This window comes from Oncorhynchus tshawytscha, linkage group LG10 (assembly GCF_018296145.1).
Source record: "Oncorhynchus tshawytscha isolate Ot180627B linkage group LG10, Otsh_v2.0, whole genome shotgun sequence".
Classification (NCBI taxonomy): domain Eukaryota; kingdom Metazoa; phylum Chordata; class Actinopteri; order Salmoniformes; family Salmonidae; genus Oncorhynchus; species Oncorhynchus tshawytscha.
Genome location: NC_056438.1, coordinates 29,201,762 through 29,219,080, shown reverse-complemented (window position 1 = coordinate 29,219,080; position 17,319 = coordinate 29,201,762). Strand labels below are relative to the sequence as shown.

At 43.5% G+C, this 17,319-nt stretch overlaps 2 protein-coding genes across 4 annotated transcripts in view; one reads left to right on the top strand and one right to left on the bottom strand.

Moving 5' to 3' along the window:
* The first annotated feature begins 5,551 nt into the window (after nucleotides 1-5,551).
* Nucleotides 5,552-10,788, top strand: LOC112260074 (zinc finger translocation-associated protein-like). The gene is made up of 5 exons (XM_024434895.2): nucleotides 5,552-6,079; nucleotides 6,564-7,088; nucleotides 7,391-7,732; nucleotides 7,956-8,441; nucleotides 8,555-10,788. Exons 1-5 carry the CDS (start codon nucleotides 5,944-5,946, stop codon nucleotides 9,043-9,045), a joined length of 1,980 nt encoding a protein of 659 aa, XP_024290663.1. The 5' UTR covers nucleotides 5,552-5,943; the 3' UTR covers nucleotides 9,046-10,788.
* A 2,175-nt stretch (nucleotides 10,789-12,963) lies between these two features.
* The window catches only part of LOC112260073 (reticulon-3), a 32,940-nt gene continuing 28,584 nt past the window's right edge, over nucleotides 12,964-17,319 (bottom strand). For all 3 annotated transcript variants that reach the window (XM_024434892.2, XM_024434894.2, XM_024434891.1), the window contains 3 exons: nucleotides 14,754-14,800; nucleotides 13,986-14,044; nucleotides 12,964-13,828 (listed from right to left, as the gene is read on the bottom strand). In XM_024434892.2, the coding sequence (XP_024290660.1) occupies nucleotides 13,780-13,828; nucleotides 13,986-14,044; nucleotides 14,754-14,800 (155 nt within the window). In that variant the 3' untranslated portion in view covers nucleotides 12,964-13,779. The remainder of the gene's footprint in view (nucleotides 13,829-13,985; nucleotides 14,045-14,753; nucleotides 14,801-17,319) is intronic.

Below are 17,319 nucleotides of genomic sequence, written 5' to 3'. Positions count from 1 at the left end.
GTCCAACAGCTGACAGTGCATGTAAGACCAAAAACCAAGCCATGGGGTCAAAGGAATTGTCCGTAGAGCTCCGAAATCTGGGGAAGGGTACCAAAACATTTCTGCATCATTGAAGGTCCCCAAAAACACAAAGGCCTCCATCATTCTTAAATGGAAGAAGTTTGAAACCACCAAGGCTCTTACTAGAGCTGGCCTCCTGGCCAAACTGAGATTTCGGGGGAGAAGGGCCTTGGTCAGGGAGGTGACCAAGAACCGGATGGTAACTCTGACAGAGCTCTAGAGTTTCTCTGTGGAGATGGGAAAACGTCCAGAAGGACAACCATCTCTGCAGTACTCCACCAATCAGGCCTTTATGGTAGAGTGGCCAGACAGAAGCCACTCCTCAGTAAAAGGCACATGACAGCCCACTTGGAGTTTGCCAAAAATGCACCTAAAGACTCACAGACCATGAAAAAACAGGTTCTCTGGTCTGATGAAACCAAGATTGAACTCTTTGCCCTGAATGCTAATCGTCACGTCTGGAGGAAACCTGGCACCATCTCTACGGTGAAGCATGGTGGTGGCAACAGCATCATGCTGTGAGGATGTTTTTCAGCGACAGGGACTAGGAGACTAGTCAGGATCGAGGCAAAGATGAACAGAGCAAAGTACAGAGAGATCCTTGATTAAAACCTGCTCCAGAGCGCTCAGGACCACAGACTGGGCCGAAGGTTCACCTTCCAACAGGACAATGACCCTAAGCACACAGCCAAGGCAACGCAGGACGCACTGAATGTCCTTGAGTGGCCCAGCCAGAGCCCGGACTTGAATCTGATCGAACATCTCTGGAGAGACCTGAAAATAGCTGTGCAGCAACGCTCCCCATCCAAACTGACAGAGCTTGAGAGGATCTGCAGAGAAGAATGGGAGAAACTCTCCAAATACAGGTGTGCCAAGCTTGTAGCGTCATACCCAAGAAGACTCGATGGTGTAATCGCTGCCAAAGGTACTTCATCAAAGTACTGAGTGAAGGGTCTGAATACTTATATAAATGTGATTTTTCAGTTTCTTATTTGTAATACATTTGCAAAAATGTATTTTTGCTTTGTCATAATGTGGTATTGTGTGTAGATTGATGAGGGAAAAAAATAATTGTATCAATTTTAGAATAAGGCTGTAATGTAACAAAATGTGGAAAAAGTCAAGGGGTCTGAATACTTTCCAAAGGCAAGTGCCTATAGAGTGCCTATAGAAAGTCTACATCCCCTTGACCTCAAATTTTGTTGCTTTAAAAAAGTGGGATTGAAATAGAGTTTTTTTTTTTTTTGTCATTGATCTACACAAAATTCTCCATAATGTCAAAGTGAAAAGAAAATTCTTCAAATTGTACAAATTAATAACAATTAAATAACTACAATATAGTAGTTGCATAAGTATTCACCCACTTTTTTTAGGCAAGCCGAAATTAGTTCTTAACAAATCACATAATAAATTACAATGAACAAAAATATAAATGCAACATGTAAAGTGTTGGTCCCATGTTTCATGAGCTGAAATAAAATCCCAGAAATGCTCCATATGCACAAAAAGGTTTTCTCTCAAATGGTGCACAAATTTGTTTACATCCCTGTTAGTGAGTATTTCTCATTTGCAAAGATAATCCATCCACCTGACAGGACTGGTATATCAAGAATCTGATTAAACAGCATGATCATTACACAGGTGTTTGGGACAATAAAAGGCCACTCTCAAATGTGCAGTTTTGTCACACAACACAATGCCACAGATGTCTCATGTTTTGAGGGAGCGTGCAATTGACATGCTGACCGCAAGAATGTCCACCAGAGCTGTAGCCAGAGAATTGAATGTTAATTGCTATACCATAAACTGCCTCCAACGTCGTTTTAGAGAATTTGGAATGCAGTACATCCAACCTGCCTCACAACCGCAGACCACATGTAACCATGCCAGCCCAGCACCTCCACATCTGGCTTCTTCTCCTGCAGGATTGTCTGAGACCAGCCACCCGGACAGCTGATGAAACTGTGTGTTTGCACAACCGAAGAGTTTCTGCACAAACTGTCAGAAACCGTCTCAGGGAAGCTCATCTGCGTGCTTGTCATCCTCACCAGGGTCTTGACCTGACTACAGTTCGGCGTCATAACCAACTTCAGTGGGAGAATGATCACCTTCAGTGGCCACTTGCACCCTGGAGAAGTGTATTCTTCACTTGGATAATCTCAGTTTCAACTGTACCGGGCAGATGGCAGACAGCGTGTATTGCGTCATGTTTGCTGATGTCAACATTGTGAACAGAATGCCCCATGGTGGCAGTGGGGTTATGGTATGGGCAGGCAGGAGCGACGGACAATGAACACAATTGCATTTTATTGATTGCAATTTGAATGCACAGAGATACCGTGACGAGATCCTGAGGCCCATTGTCGTGCCATTCATCCGCCGCCATCACCTCATGTTTCAGCATGATAATGCACGGATCGCAAGGGTCTGTACACAATTCCTGGAAGCTGAAAATGTCCCAGTTCTTCCGTGGTCTGCATACTCACCAGACATGTTTGGGATCCTCTGGATCGATGTGAACGACAGTATGTTCCTGTTCCCATCAATATCCAGCAACTTTGCACAGCCATTGAAGAGGAGTGGGACAACATTCCACAGGCCACAATCAACAGCCTGATCAACTCTATGCAAAGGAGATGTGTCGTGCTGCTTGAGGGCAAATGCTGGTCCCACCGGATACTGACTGGTTTTCTAATCCACGCCCCTACCTTTTTTTGAAGGTATCTGTGACCAACAGATGCATATCTGTACTCCCAGTCATGTGAAATCAATAGATTAAGGCCTAATTCATTTATTTCAATTGACGGATTTTCTTATGAACTGTAACTCAGTAAAATCTTTGAAATTGTAGCATGTTGTGTTCATGTTTTTTTTTTGTGTATATGGACTCACTCTGTGTGAACTAATAGGGGTTGACATGATTTGTGAATGACTACCCCTTCCTCTGTCCCCCATTACATACAACATATGTAAGGTACCTCGGTTAAGTATTAAATTACAATCACAGATTCAACTACAAAGACCGTTGAGCTTTTCAAAAGCCTCAAAGAAGGGCAGTGATTCGTAGATGGGTAACAATAACAAATCAGATATTGAATATATCTTTAAGCACTGTCAAGTTAATAATTGTGCTGTGGATGATCAAAGATGCAGTCGTCCATCTGAACTGTACGACAGGAAGGAAATTGCCTAGGGATGTCGCCATGAAGACATTGGGGATTTTAAAACAGAGTTCAATAGCTGTGATGGAAAAGAACTGAGGATGGATCAACAATATTGTAGTGACTACACAATCCAGACCTAAATGACAGAGCGAAAAGAAGAATAAAAATGTACAGCATATGTATGGAACAAGGCACTAAACTAATACTGCAAAAAACACGGCAAAGGGATACACTTTTTGTCCTAAATGCAAAGCCTTATGTCCGGGGCAAATCCAACACAACACATCCTTATTTTCAAGCATGGTGGTGGCTGCATCATGGTATGGGTATGATTGACATCGGCAAAGACTGGGGAGTTTTTCAGGATGAAAATAAATGGGATGGAGCTAAGCATAGACACAATCTTAGAGAAAAACATGGTTTGGTCTGCTTTGTACCAGACACTGGGAGAGGAATTCCCCTTTCAGCAGGACAATAACCTACAACACAAAGCCAAATCTACACCGGAGTTGCTTACTAAGAATACAGTGAATATTCCTGAGTGGCAAAGTTATAGTTTTAATTTACTTTTGAAGTTGGAAGTTTACATACACCTTAGCCAAATACATTTAAACTCAGTTTTTCACAATTCCTGACATTTAATCCCAGTAAAAATGCTCAGTTTTAGGTCAGTTAGGATCACCACTTTATTTTAAGAATGTGACATTTCAAACTAAAAGTAGAGAGAATGATTTATTTCAGCTTTTAATTCTTACATTACATTCCCAGTGGGTCAGAAGTTCACATACACTCAATTAGTATTTGGTAGCATTGCCTTTAAATTGTTTAACTTGGGTCAAATGTTTCTGGGTAGCCTTCCACAAGCTTCCCACAATAAGTTGGGTGAATTTTGGCCACTTCCTCCTGACAGAGCTGGTGTAACAGAGTCAGGTTTGTAGGCCTCCTTGCTCACACACACATTTTCAGTTCTGCCCACACATTTTCTATGGGATTGAGGTCAGGGCTTTGTTATGGCCACTCCAATAACTTGACTTTGTTGTCCTTAAGCCAATTTGACACAACTTTGGAAGTATGCTTGGGGTCATTGTCCATTTGGAAGACCCATTTGCGACCAAGCTTCAACTTCCCTCATGATGTCTGAGATGTTGCTTCAATATATCTACATTATTTTCCATCCTCATGATGCCATCTATTTTGTGAAGTGCACCAGTCCCTCCCTTTGTTCCTGTTTCCTCCAGCATCTTCACAAGGTCCTTTGCTGTTGTTCTGGGATTGATTTGCACTTTCCGCACCAAAATATGTACATCTCTAGGAGACAGAACGCGTCTCCTTTCTGAGCGTTATGATGGCTGCGTGGTCCCATGGTGTTTATACTTACGTACTGTTGTTTGTACAGAGTAACGTGGTACCTTCAGGCGTTTGGAAATTGCTCCCAAGGATGAACCAGGCATGTGGAGATGTACACGTTTTTTTTCTGAGGTCTTGGCTGATTTCTTTGATTTTTTCATGATGTCAAGCAAAGAAGCATTGAGTTTGAAGGTAGGCCTTGAAATACATCCACAGGTTACACCTCCAATAGACTCAAATTATGTCAATTAGCCTATCAGAAGCTTCTAAAGCCATGACATCATTTTCTGGAATTTTCCAAGCTGTTTAAAGGCACAGTCAATTTAGTGTATCTAAACGTTTGACCCACTGGAATTGTGATACAGTGAATTATAAGTGAAATAATCTGTCTGTAAACAATTGTTGGGAAAATTATTTGTGTCATGCACAAACTAGGTGTCCTAACCGATTTGCCAAAACTATAGTTTGTTAACAAGAAATTTGTGGAGTGGTTGAAAAACTAGTTTTAATAAACCTCTGACTTCAAATGTAAATCTGTTTGAAAAACTATGGCAAGACTTGAAAATTGCTGTCTAGCCATGATCCCCAACACCTTGACAGAGCGTGAAGAATTTTGAAAAGAATCTGCAAATATTGTGCAACCCAGGTGTGCAAAACTCTTATGAAGACTCACAGCTTTAATCCCTGCCCAGAAAGTGTAACATGTATGGACTCAGGGTGTGAATATGTATATATTTTTTCTTCATTAATCACTTCTTTAAAAAAAAAAAAATGTTCTTCTACTTTGACATTATGCTATTTTTTGTAGATTGTAGACAAAAAAATGACAATTAAATCCATTTGAATCCCACTTTGTAACACAATAAAATGTGAAGAAATCCAAGGGGGGGAGGGGGGGGTATGGACTTTCTATAAACACTGTAAATCATTGATCTGGCCCCCGGGTCTGCGTGTCGCTGCGTGAATGCCGCTACTGTCTCTTTAAATTTACCCAGGAGCCCCTTAAGGAGCCCCAGGGGCCCCAAGCTCGGCTCCCTACCCCGAAGACAAGCAGAGCCTTAAAATACATACAGGAGGCCGCTATAGCTTACCATACACAAGAGATACTCACACCCGCAGACTCGAAGAAGGATATGACCGACCAAATGTCGAGCTGATATATGAAAAGTTAACTTGGCTCCAGAGCTGAGCGCGTGGGGGGACGAGGGGCACATTATAAAGACAGTACGGGGGCACCCTAAAATCGATGGGTCCGAACGTGTTATAGATAGCTTACAAAACGCGTGCCGAATGATTCTCCAAAAATACCGTGCCTCCCTGGTTTATCAAGGCGAATTGAAGGCAATCGTAAATAGTGTAACGTTGCAGAGTAATGGAAGAGAAAGAGACGGGGGAGAGCGAGCCCGTGGTCCACCCGTGTGCTGAGCAGACAGATTCTCTCTCATTAATAATAAGCGGAGAGGAGGAAGCAACACGAGAGCCCAGTGACTTGGGACACTGTTCAAGAGGTAAATATTGTCATGTTTTTGTTTCGAGATTATGGACACTCGACCCCTCATCCGCCCGCCACCATTAGACACAGTTAATCCGTGTGACGGACAATGCCATCTAGCAGCATGCCCTCTTGTGTCAGTGGCTCCACTATAAACAAAGGCAAAATAGCATGCTGGCTGCATGCTGTGATGCACAGTCGCCACCCAGCGGAAACCAGCGGCTGGCTAAATCGGCTAAATGGAGTCGCTTCCCCCTCTCCGATGGCTGTGGTGCTGTGCGCAATATTATCCACAGATTAACGATATTATTATGAATCCCTATTTTTGTCTCATCATATTTCTAGCGGAATGAATATCTGGAATGTCAGGCAGAGTATGTGCCACCAGCCATCTGAGAAATAGGCATGGAATTGTAGGCTATAAAGCTTTGAAATGTGCAGTTTCATTATATAACCTATACCTACTGTAAGTGCATCTCCTAATACTCTCTCCCTCCTAGAGGAAGACGGTCTGACCAATGGCCACGTGGACAATGACGGCGATGAGGAGATGGTTACCCCACTCTGCTCCCCGGGCACCAGCTACTGGAGTGTCACAGAGGGTCCCGACTCCCCCTTTCTCCTGTCCCCCGTCCCGGGCCCCTCGGGAATCAAGGAGAGGGTACAACGCGCCTCCCGTCCCGGCTTCAGCCGCATCCCGGGCCGGGACCACCGGCGCTACTACCACGAGTACTGGCGCAGCGAGTTCCTGATGGACTTTGACCCCCGTCGCCACGGCATGATCTGCATGGTGTGTGGGAGCTCGCTGGCCACTCTCAAACTCAGCACCATCAAGAGGCATATTCGACAGAAGCACCCAGATTCCCTGCTGTGGAGTGTGGCCGACAAGGAGGTGATTCGCTCGGGCTGGGAGAGCCACCTGAGTCTGGAGGGGGGCCAGAGGTTGTACTGTCCGGCCGGAGGGGTGGTCACCGTCTCGCAGAGTCAGAAGGAGCAGCTGCTGGACTGCGCACGCCGCTCCACCGGTGGGTTGGGGTTTCTGGAGACTGGGGGGGATGGAACGAAATGACATTGGCCTAGTTTTATGATAAGATTATTGAGTTTCAGGATTTTGCGCTTGGTGGCAGTATGAGCATGTCTGATAAGAAGTGTGTATGTTGTACAGTCATGCCCATGCTGCCAACATCCACTTTTACAGTAATGTAAGATGGTGATGTCTTTGTGCAGTAGCTTGCTGTAGTGGTAAAGCATTCCCTTGGTTGCCTATTTCGTGATTCACATTAGCATACATTTCAATTGCATATCCCCTCTCCATCTCTTCCCGCAGGGAAACCCGATGGTATGGTGACCCCCAAATTCCAGCCCCGGTCCACCACCCCATCTCCCCATACACCGGACCCCCTCCAGCAGCAGGAGGAGCTCCCCGGGCCCTCGGCCCGGACCCTGGAGCGCTACCTGAACGACTCGCTCCACGCCTGGTTCCGACAGGAGTTCCTCATGGAGTACCAGGCGGAGGCGGGCAGGCTGGTGTGCATGGTGTGCGGCCGCCCGCTGCCCTCGCTCCACCTGGACCACATCAAGAGCCACGTGCTGGACATCCACCCTCAGTCGCTGGTCTACAGTTCGGAGGAGAAGCACGGCATCCTGCAGACCTGGGCTCAGACGCATGGTGAGACAGGAGAGGAGGGCGTAGTTGAGTAACAGTACAGGGAAAGAGGCATTCTGTCACTGCGGCACTAGTTTTTTTATATGCAATATGTCTTGTGTCTTGTATGATGCTAGAAAGAGTTAAGTGGAATCTTTTCAGCGCCAAATTGAAAAGCTTTTGTTGAAAAAGCGCTTGATGTTCTGCTATACTCCCCCCCCACCCCCACCACATGCCCCAATTTCAGAATCTGACCCCCTGAACGACTTCATCAAGTCGGAGCCCAACACCAAAGACGAGAGAGAGGCTGGGGTGGACTTCTTCCATGATGACCTGGAGACCATCCAGATTGGTGCAGACAACGATGAGGCATTGTCCCAGATACATAACATGGTTGGTAGCAGGGAAGGAGGTGGTGTTGGAGCTCCAGAGGTGACCAGCCCCATACCCCCTCTCTCTCTCCGCCAGCCCAGGAAGAGGCGTCTCCTCGGGGGCTTCCCCTGGCGCCTGCGCCTGGACTACCTGGTGGCCTATGGGCCTCAGGGTCGTGGCACCTTCTGCATGGTGTGCTCCCAGGCCCTGCCCGTGGCCAAGGTGAGCAGCTTCCGGCGCCACATTCAGGAGTGCCACCCTGAGACCACCAGCCTGGCCCGGGAGGAGAGAGAGGCCATGGCCGAGGCCTGGACCAAAGAGGCCCCCACAGAAGACCACCTGGCCGTGCAGATGAAAGAAGGTAAAACTTACAAGTTCCAAAAATATGTAAAGACAGACTATAGCTACTCTCACGGAAAAGATTAAATACTAAGTGATTCACCAAGTGGTTTTTGCCCCCCCCTCCCCCGACAGAAGTGGACCCCGGTGACATCATCAGCGTCCATGTGTCAGGAGAGATGGGTGAAAAGGCAGCACCGGACAACAACAACAACCACCGGACCCCCAAGATGTCCGCCATTCAGACAGTGAAGAAGGAGGAGGGGGTCGTCACCATACCTGCCACTCTGGGACGCCATGGACACTACCCGGGCAAGGACCAGCGGCGGAACTACCAGGTGCGCTGGCGGATGGAGTTCCTGATGGACTATGACTGCCGGCGACACGGGCTGATCTGTATGGTGTGCGGGGCGACGTTAGCCACTCTTAAAGTCAGCACCATCAAGAGACACATCCAGCAGGTCCACCCTCATTCTCTGGAGTACAGCTCTGACGAGAGACAGCAAGCCCTGCTCAGCTACAACCAGACAGCCCTGCACTTCGTCCACTCGGACGACTGTTTCTCCTCCCTGGACCACGGACACTCGGCAGTCGGAGAGACGGCCGCCAGCCTCTTCGTCAGTTAAGACGAGGGGGCGACAGGCCCACGGTTGTTCTCCGTTCTCCCTGCTTCAACCCCAAGTCTTTCTTTCTCAGGAAGTTAGAAACATGAGGCTTGGTAGAGCCCTGTCGCGAGTGGTGTCTGGCACAGTCGGTGATTGATGGTGTGAGGGAGCGTACAATATAGCACTTTTTGTCCCAAAAATGTACTTAAACCTAGCTTTGGGTGTGTAGGTGATTGAATGAGAGGGTGTTTGAGGTTTATTGCGTAAGACAATGAACGGCACTTAAAGATGCGATTATCTTTATTCACTTATGTCAAATACATCAAGTTATTTCAGAAATTCCTTGTTTACAATGAGGTAAATGGACTTCCTCCATACATTTTTCTCATTCTTGAATGAGAAGATCTTACCTTGCATGTCTTTTCCAGTGTCATAGTACTATTGTTGCACCGGCCAGCCACTATTTTTGCTTCTCATGAGTCTTCTTAGCAAAAGGTTTCACACACACACAAAAAAAAAATCTATTTTATAAGTGTTGAATATTTGCATTTTTTTTTTTAACAAGCACTTTTAGACATGTTTTTTTACAAAAAGGTTTGTAATTGCGGCCATTTTGTCTACTTCATTGATCAAAGTTAACGATGCCACGTAAATCTCATTTTGCATGGCAATTCTGAAGTCATGCATGATTGTGGAGGGATTGCCTGGAATGGCTTGGGTGTTTTTTAAGAGAGCATATTTATACAAGATTTCAATTTCAGTAACTCACCTATTACAAGGTTTATGCAACAAAGTGATAAAAGAAAAAGTATAATATTACAACAGGGTCAGGAAATAAATTGCCAAGTTGACCACCTATGAAATGAGCACCTCGGTTGCCCTTATTTCAGCAATCTTTAAAATATCACTCCCACCAGGAAAAGCACAACTCAGGGATTGTCCATTTTCCATCTGCTCGCTCTTTCGCTCGCTTGTTATAGCGCATCAAAATTACTACACTCTTAACATAACAATACTTTACAACCCATGGACTAATTGATTTGCTCAAAGAACCAGATGGCAGCATTTCTCCAGTTACGTGGAGAGGAGGGACGTGAGTGTTGAATACCAATCTCTTCTCTCTAACCTAAGCTGCCTTAATTGGTGACTCGGGCTGGATCTCAAATTGTTACCAGTCAAACCTGTGCTTTCTCCGTCCTTGTTTCATGAATTCCTCTCAAAGGCATTGCAGGGCCAGAGGAGGGACCCTGAATCCTCTCCTCTAATGCACTTCAATAGGAATTGAGGAAACAAGGAGAGAGGAAGCAAGGATTTGACAGCCAGTAATGTTTTCAGACACATCCCTAGTTTGTGCAGTGGTCTTTTTAGCATGCAGGGAATGGGCAAGGAGCGGTGAAATACTTATTACATCTGGGCTTTGAGCCACGTTGGCCACAGAAAGGTTAAAAGCTTTGTGACTCAGCACTTATTATTTAAATATGAATAGAATATAAATATGGGATTGAATAAATAAGAATAAACCTTGTTTGTTGCAATGATTTACGTGTATGTTTGTGTCGGTGTGCATAAGGGGCACGTTAAAATTACCCTTTGGTGGTACTTAGTTTGCTTGGGCGAGGACACGAGCAATGATCTTCAGTTTTATTTCGGGACCGAGTCCCTCATCTTTCTTCAATCTTTCCTCTGCATTTCGTCTGTACATGGCGAAAGGTTGTTGAGTCATGCATTCTGTCATCAATGAGACTTGTAATAAAAAAAGTGTCCGAATAATATTGTCTGACTGGTTCTCTGGTAAATTATGGCTAAAATTGACTCGACTCAGCTGTCATTTGCAGACAGCTGGTAATAACGTATAAAGCAACACATTCGCTGATTGGATTTACCATGTCTGTGTTACCTCAACATGCAGACCTGGTCTAAAATGAGCAGCTACAGTTATCCTCTTATCAAAACCACTCATATCACCATCCCATATTCTCTGTCCAGGCGTCCAGGCGGGAGCGCGAACGCTGAACTCAATCTCGTTTTCAATCTTGACACAAATGTATTTCCCCGTGGTTCAAACATGCTGTCATGTTTAGTGTTTAAATGTTGTTGAGCAGACCACAGATGGACAAAACAAATCAGGGTGTCCTTTGACATATGTTTATTAACTCCACTTTAACATCACTACAGGGGCCACAGTTATTTATTTTTTTCTGCAAAATTTTCTTCCCCCCCAAAAGCTCCAAAATGTGATCAAAAGTCATTGCTAACATAGAGCTGGAGATGTTAGTTAACACACCTAGTTACCAATATAGTCAAAAGCTAAACAAAGAATGCCAAAGAAGAAATCAACTCCAACCAACCCCCTCCCAAAAAGGAAAAAGACAGGAAGCAGGAAAAATAAGAAAAATAAAATACATGCTTCAAGGAAACCAGTTTAAAATGTAGAATTATATCATAATTGACAAAGGAAGAATAAAGACACTAAAGTGAGAGGTTTGTATTATAATCTATTGAAAACATAGGTAGCATTGCCTTCAATGAAAAGGTTGAGGTGGAGCGCCCATGAAAAGCCTGACTGTCTGGAACACCTCGTCATCATGAGGTCATCATGGCAACCGAATGTATAATTAGTCCAGCATCACAAGGACACAGTGGTTTACAGACATTGGATACGCTCGACTGTGGGTGAGCGTGTATGTGTGCACGTGTGAAAAACAAAAACATCCAGAACAAACATGTCCAATAGCTTGAGTCGATGAATTGAGGGCAGAGTTAGACCTTACCCTAGCGAAGCAAGTAGAGTATGTGTCCATTGGCTTGAATGAACTGCCACAGAGTTGGATACAGAGACACATGTATGCACAAAGGGAACCAATAAGCATTGTTGCACCACATCTCTGTGAGGTGGTGTGTACGCTGACAACATCAGGGCCACTGTGAAACACTGGTTTTCATGCACGGGGAGGAATGTTCTATTAACGTTGCAGGGTAACATTCAGCAGTTAACATACATTTGAGTAGTAGTAGTAGTAGATGCATTGAGGCAATGCGAAACGGTCATTGTATAATTTATGTTACAACATTAGTGTTTAATCTTTAGTGACCATCCAATGTAGAGGGATTTCCTCCCAAAAATTACAACGGAGGTGCAAACCTACTTTGAGCACATTGTCACAGAGTATGGACGATCAGAATAGGAAGTCTTTAATATTTTTCAAAAATCAATTTCTAAAATCCCTTTCGAAGACACGAGGCCATTGCAGGAGAAGTAGCCCTAAAAATAGATGACTATGGTTTTTATTATAACCAAAACACAATTTAAGCCATCACAAATAATGATCATCTTATAAACAAAAACATTAACAGTTAAGAATATGATACAGCCTATATATATATTTTTTTTAAGTGTGCAAATGTTTCCAGCTCATGCAATGACATGCAGTACATGGCATTCAAAGAAAAAAATTAACTAAAGCCCATTACAAACACCCACCAAATCTTTTCTTGCATCTATCGTTCCGTCATAGTTATACGTCGAGCTACTGCCATAAACTGGCCGCTCTTTGAGCCCATATCCAAGAGGTCTCACTGGAGAAGTCAAGCGGTTATGAAGCTTCAAGAAAGCAACTACGAAGCTTCATGGAGCCTTTACGAGGCTGAAAGGGAGTCAAAAGCGGCAATCCTATAAGCAATAAGAACCATATCAATAATAGTAATAATATACATTTTACAGGTGACCGTGTAACATTGGATGTTGACTTGAACAGGAGCGACAAAAAAAAAAGAGTTATGGCCGCTGTAAGAGGGAGTTCTTCTTTTATAAACAAGCCAGGCTAACTCGTTTCATTACAGCACAGAAAGGGGGAGCCCGTTGTCGTGTATATACAGAAACATTACACCAAATGCATTCAAATCAAACAGGGTGAACTTGACCAAAAGTATCACAGCTGGTTCAGTGTCCAAATCCTTTTATTTCAACCTGCTCGTGGGATTAAAATAAAAAATCAAATAAATGTTCAGTACATTGCAGAAACGTTATACATACATAAGTGCCTTTAAGGTGAGCAAAACACAATTGACACCAAAACCGTAACAGTGAAATCCCAGTACCACGTTCCAAACACAAACTTTATATATTTTTTTGTTTATCCATACAAACTGCCACAGAGCGAGAGAGCAGGAAAAAGACAAGCCACAATTGACACCCAAAGGGTACGTTTCTAAAATCATTTTGTTCTTTTTATGCGTTTTACTCTTCTACTTGTTCGGTTTACTTTCAGCTAAATATATATTAGTTAAAAGTACAGACATTTGCTTTTTTTGCGAGACTAACACTCATACTTACTCGTCAATGATAAACCCTACACACTCCAACTGTACACTACAAAACCAGGTCATAGATTCCGTCTAGTTCACTTGACCCCTGCATCATTTTTTATTTATTTTTAGTGCGCCCAAAGACAGGCGTCCTGCCACGGCATTACATCACTTCCTCCCGCTAGACGTGTTTCCTGTCGACACAGTAGGCGCAGTCATTTTTCTAAATGCTCTTAGTTAAGCTGCGCGGTTCACATTGAGTAGCATTACTTTGTTCTCTTCTACCTAGCTGGTTCAGTGCAGATGGTATGATGGTTGGTGGGAGGGAGGGAGTGGGGGTTAGATGGTGGATAGGGGGAGGAGGACTGAGAAGGAGGGGAAGGCAGGGAGGAGGGGATTTAAGATGGGATACATGTGAAGAGGATGGTGATGAAGATGTCTGCGGGCCGCTCATTCAGCTTTCGTACGCTTGACGGCTCCAGGGAGTTTCTCTTGCAACCTGGAAGAGAAAAGGCAAAGAGAACATGTACACTGTCAACATACACATCTCTGAACACCTGACACCACTGATATTGTATACGAAACTGTTAGTTTAGGTAGATTGTGATCGGAGACATCCTGTTGGCATTTAAACCATTTTGGTTGGGAACACTTACTTAGCCATTGTGGTGTTGACTTGAGTGCGTGCAATCTCCATGTAGCGATCAATCTGGGTCTGGGGGAAGAAAGAGGGGAAGACAAAAGTGAGTTTTACATTAAATTACAGATCATCTGGGTCAAAAACAGACCTGATCCGAATAACATGAAACAATGCCTCATTGTTCACACAAAATTAGTTACGAGATAAAAAACACAAGTAGACAGATGCCACGACTGTTACCGTATTACGGTTGTTATGGTATTGGGGGTTGTTATGGTTACCGCGTGTGTGTTTAGAAGAGTAAAATGCTGCCATTAATCTAGGCCTCCGTGAATTCAACAGACCTATACAGTTCACAGTAAGCATATAAAAGATATGGAAACATTAAGTAAAGGTGATGACTTTATTCAACAGGACACTTAAAAGCCATCTTGTAACTGTGACATTAGGGTGACTTGTCCCATCAGCCTTGTCCTATGATTACGATAAGTATGCAAAAACAGCCTCCAACGACTCGGAGAGCCCAGTCATCCGGTGAGGTCACACAGAGCGGAACGATGGGTGATGACTTGTACGCGCCCGCAAAGTGATGATGTCGTCATTATCATCATCACTGTTCACGGGTGAAACAGAACCATATATAGGCCCAGTTCTAGGTAAAATGGTATGATTTCACCAGCACGACTCATGTCGACATAGTTCTAAAGCATGTAACGCAACAATAAAAGCTCTCGACTTCTTCGACGTCATAAGAAAACAAAAGGGTCAAGGGTCAGACTCTCACCTTGTTCTTCTCATAGAACGGGGGCACGGCAAATAGGAGGATGTCAGCTGGAGGAGAGGGAAAGAAACTTTGAAATAACAAAAATAACAACTGACCTCTACAAAAAAAGCACAAAGCATCACAGGACTATATAAAGTTACCATTTATAGTCCATCACAATAATAATAATGCCACTTTCAGGGAAGGAGACAAAGAACAGTGAAGAACATTTTACTAGTAAGAAATCCCCCCACAAAAACAACCAATTAGGCTGTAACACCTTGTAAACTGCGATGGCGTGACAGTTCAGATCGATACTCCTGACATACAGTGTTGTTCAGAGCAGCAGGCTTTTGGGTAGTGGTGGTCTAAACGAGCCAATCATCTGAAGGCCACATTCTGTGCCGCCAGTAACCTCAAACTATCATCAGTCTTGTCAATATAGGAAAAGGTCACGGGTGGACACTGACCAAGTGTGACACGCTAACAACAGACTAAACAAGACCCACACAGTGTTCTAGTCTCACAGCAATTGTCCTGAGTTTCTATTATAAACAATGCCGTTTACCAAGCATTATAGCGATGTAATTGCACAGTAAAAATGCTGGGACTGGGTTTTTAGTAATCCAGTGAGATTCTGAACTAATGTTTAATTATTATAATATATATTTTTAAATGTAAAGGAAAATGTTTGATGATAAACCTTTTGTAGCACATTTCATGAACTTTGACCCCCTTTCAAGTGTGTCCCATTGCCCAGGTTGGTTTAAACATGCATGAAACATTTGAGCATGAACCGGAGAGACGAAGGAATGTGACAGTGGACAGTTACTGTATGTCCACAGGCGCCTGAGAAATGGAGGCGCTACATCCCCACTTTCAACATAGGCATTCAAATATTACATGATTATATCTGTGAAATAATTGTGTGTCTGTATGTACCTATGCGCAAAATGAAAAAGAGCAAGATATGTGTACCTTGATAAAAACAGCTCTGCTTTGCTTGGTAAGTAATAACGACCAAATAAGCCATTTCTACCCTTGTTTCATCAAATATGTATGCTCCTGAGACAAGTTTTAAACATTTTCATGGTGACACTGACAGCGCTTTAACCTGTTTGGGCTAGGGGACAGCATTTTCACATTTGGATGAAAAGTGTGCCAAGAGTAAACTGCCTGCTACTCAGTCCCAGTTGCTAATATATGCATAGTATTAGTAGAGTTGGATAGAAAACACTCTGAAGTTTCTAAAACTGTTTGAATGATGTGAGTATAACAGAACTCATATGGCATGCGAAAACCTGAGAAAAATCCAACCAGGAAGTGGGAAATCTGAAGTTTGACATTTTTCAACTCTTGGCCTATCGAATATACAGTGTCTATGGGGTCATTTTGCACTTCCTAGGGCTTTCACTAGATGTCAACAGTCTTTAGAACCTTGTTTGATGCTTCTACTGTGAAGTGGGGCCGAATGAGAGGGGAATGAGTCAGAGGTCTGGCAGAGAGCCACGAGCTCCTGACGCGCGTTCATGTGAAAGTTACCTCGTATTCCATTGCTTTTCTACAGACAAAGGAATTATCCGGTTGGAACATTATTGAAGATTTATGATAAAAACATCCTAAAGATTGATTCTATACTTCGTTTGACATGTTTCTACGAACTGCAATATGACTTTTCGTCTGAACTTTTGCCTGGACCTGCCCGAGCGTCATGAGTTTAGATTGTGTACTGAATGCGCGAACCAAGGAGTTATTTGGACATAAATGGACTTTATGGAACAAATCAAACATTTATTGTGGAACTGGGATTCCCGGGAGTGTCATCTGATGAAGAATATCCAAGGTTGGTGATTAATTTTAGCTCCATTTCTGCTTTTTGTGACTCCTCTCTTTGGTTGAAAAATTGCTGTATGCTTCTGTGACTAGTTGCTGACCTAACATAATATGTTCTGCTTTTGCCGAAAAGCGTTTTTGAAATCTGACACTGTAGTTGGATTAACGATAATTTTATCTTTAAAATGGTGTCTAATACTTGTATGTTTGAGACATTTGAATCATGAGATTTCTGTTGATTGAAGTTGGCGCCCTGCAATTTCATTGGCTGTTGGCGAGGGGTTCCTAGACAGGTTAAACAACGGCGCCAGAAAAATTCCATGCCAGATGAGAAGCGGAACAGTCAAGCAATGTGTTTGCCAAGTCTACAATTTTGTTATTCCTCTTACTTTTCATGATTATTCTCTTTCTTCAGGATTTGTTGTCAAATACATTTAGCCTACTCACTATGGTGTGTTGTTATATAGGGCACTATTCAACAGAATGACAATTAAACATTTATTTGAAATTAATTTATAGCAGCCTAGTCCTGTAACTGCGGAAGACACATTCCAGTTGAAGGCATTCAGTTGTACAACTGACGAGGTCTCCAAAAATGTGTGGTTTTAAGAACCAAAACGCAGTTACTTCATGTATGCAATGCTGTTCTTTGTTTTTAATTCATCAAATTAGGCCTACACAATAACAACAAATCTAATTTTATATAAGTAGCTTGAAAAATGTATGAAGTAGCTATTAGCTTGTATGAAGTAGC

Coding starts and splice junctions, on each gene's coding strand:
- LOC112260074 (XM_024434895.2), top strand. CDS start 5,944: ATGGAAGAGAAAGAGACGGGGGAGAGCGAGCCCGTGGTCCACCCGTGT. Junction 7,733..7,955: donor GACCTGGGCTCAGACGCATG/GTGAGACAGGAG, acceptor CCCCAATTTCAG/AATCTGACCCCCTGAACGAC. Junction 8,442..8,554: donor GGCCGTGCAGATGAAAGAAG/GTAAAACTTACA, acceptor CTCCCCCGACAG/AAGTGGACCCCGGTGACATC.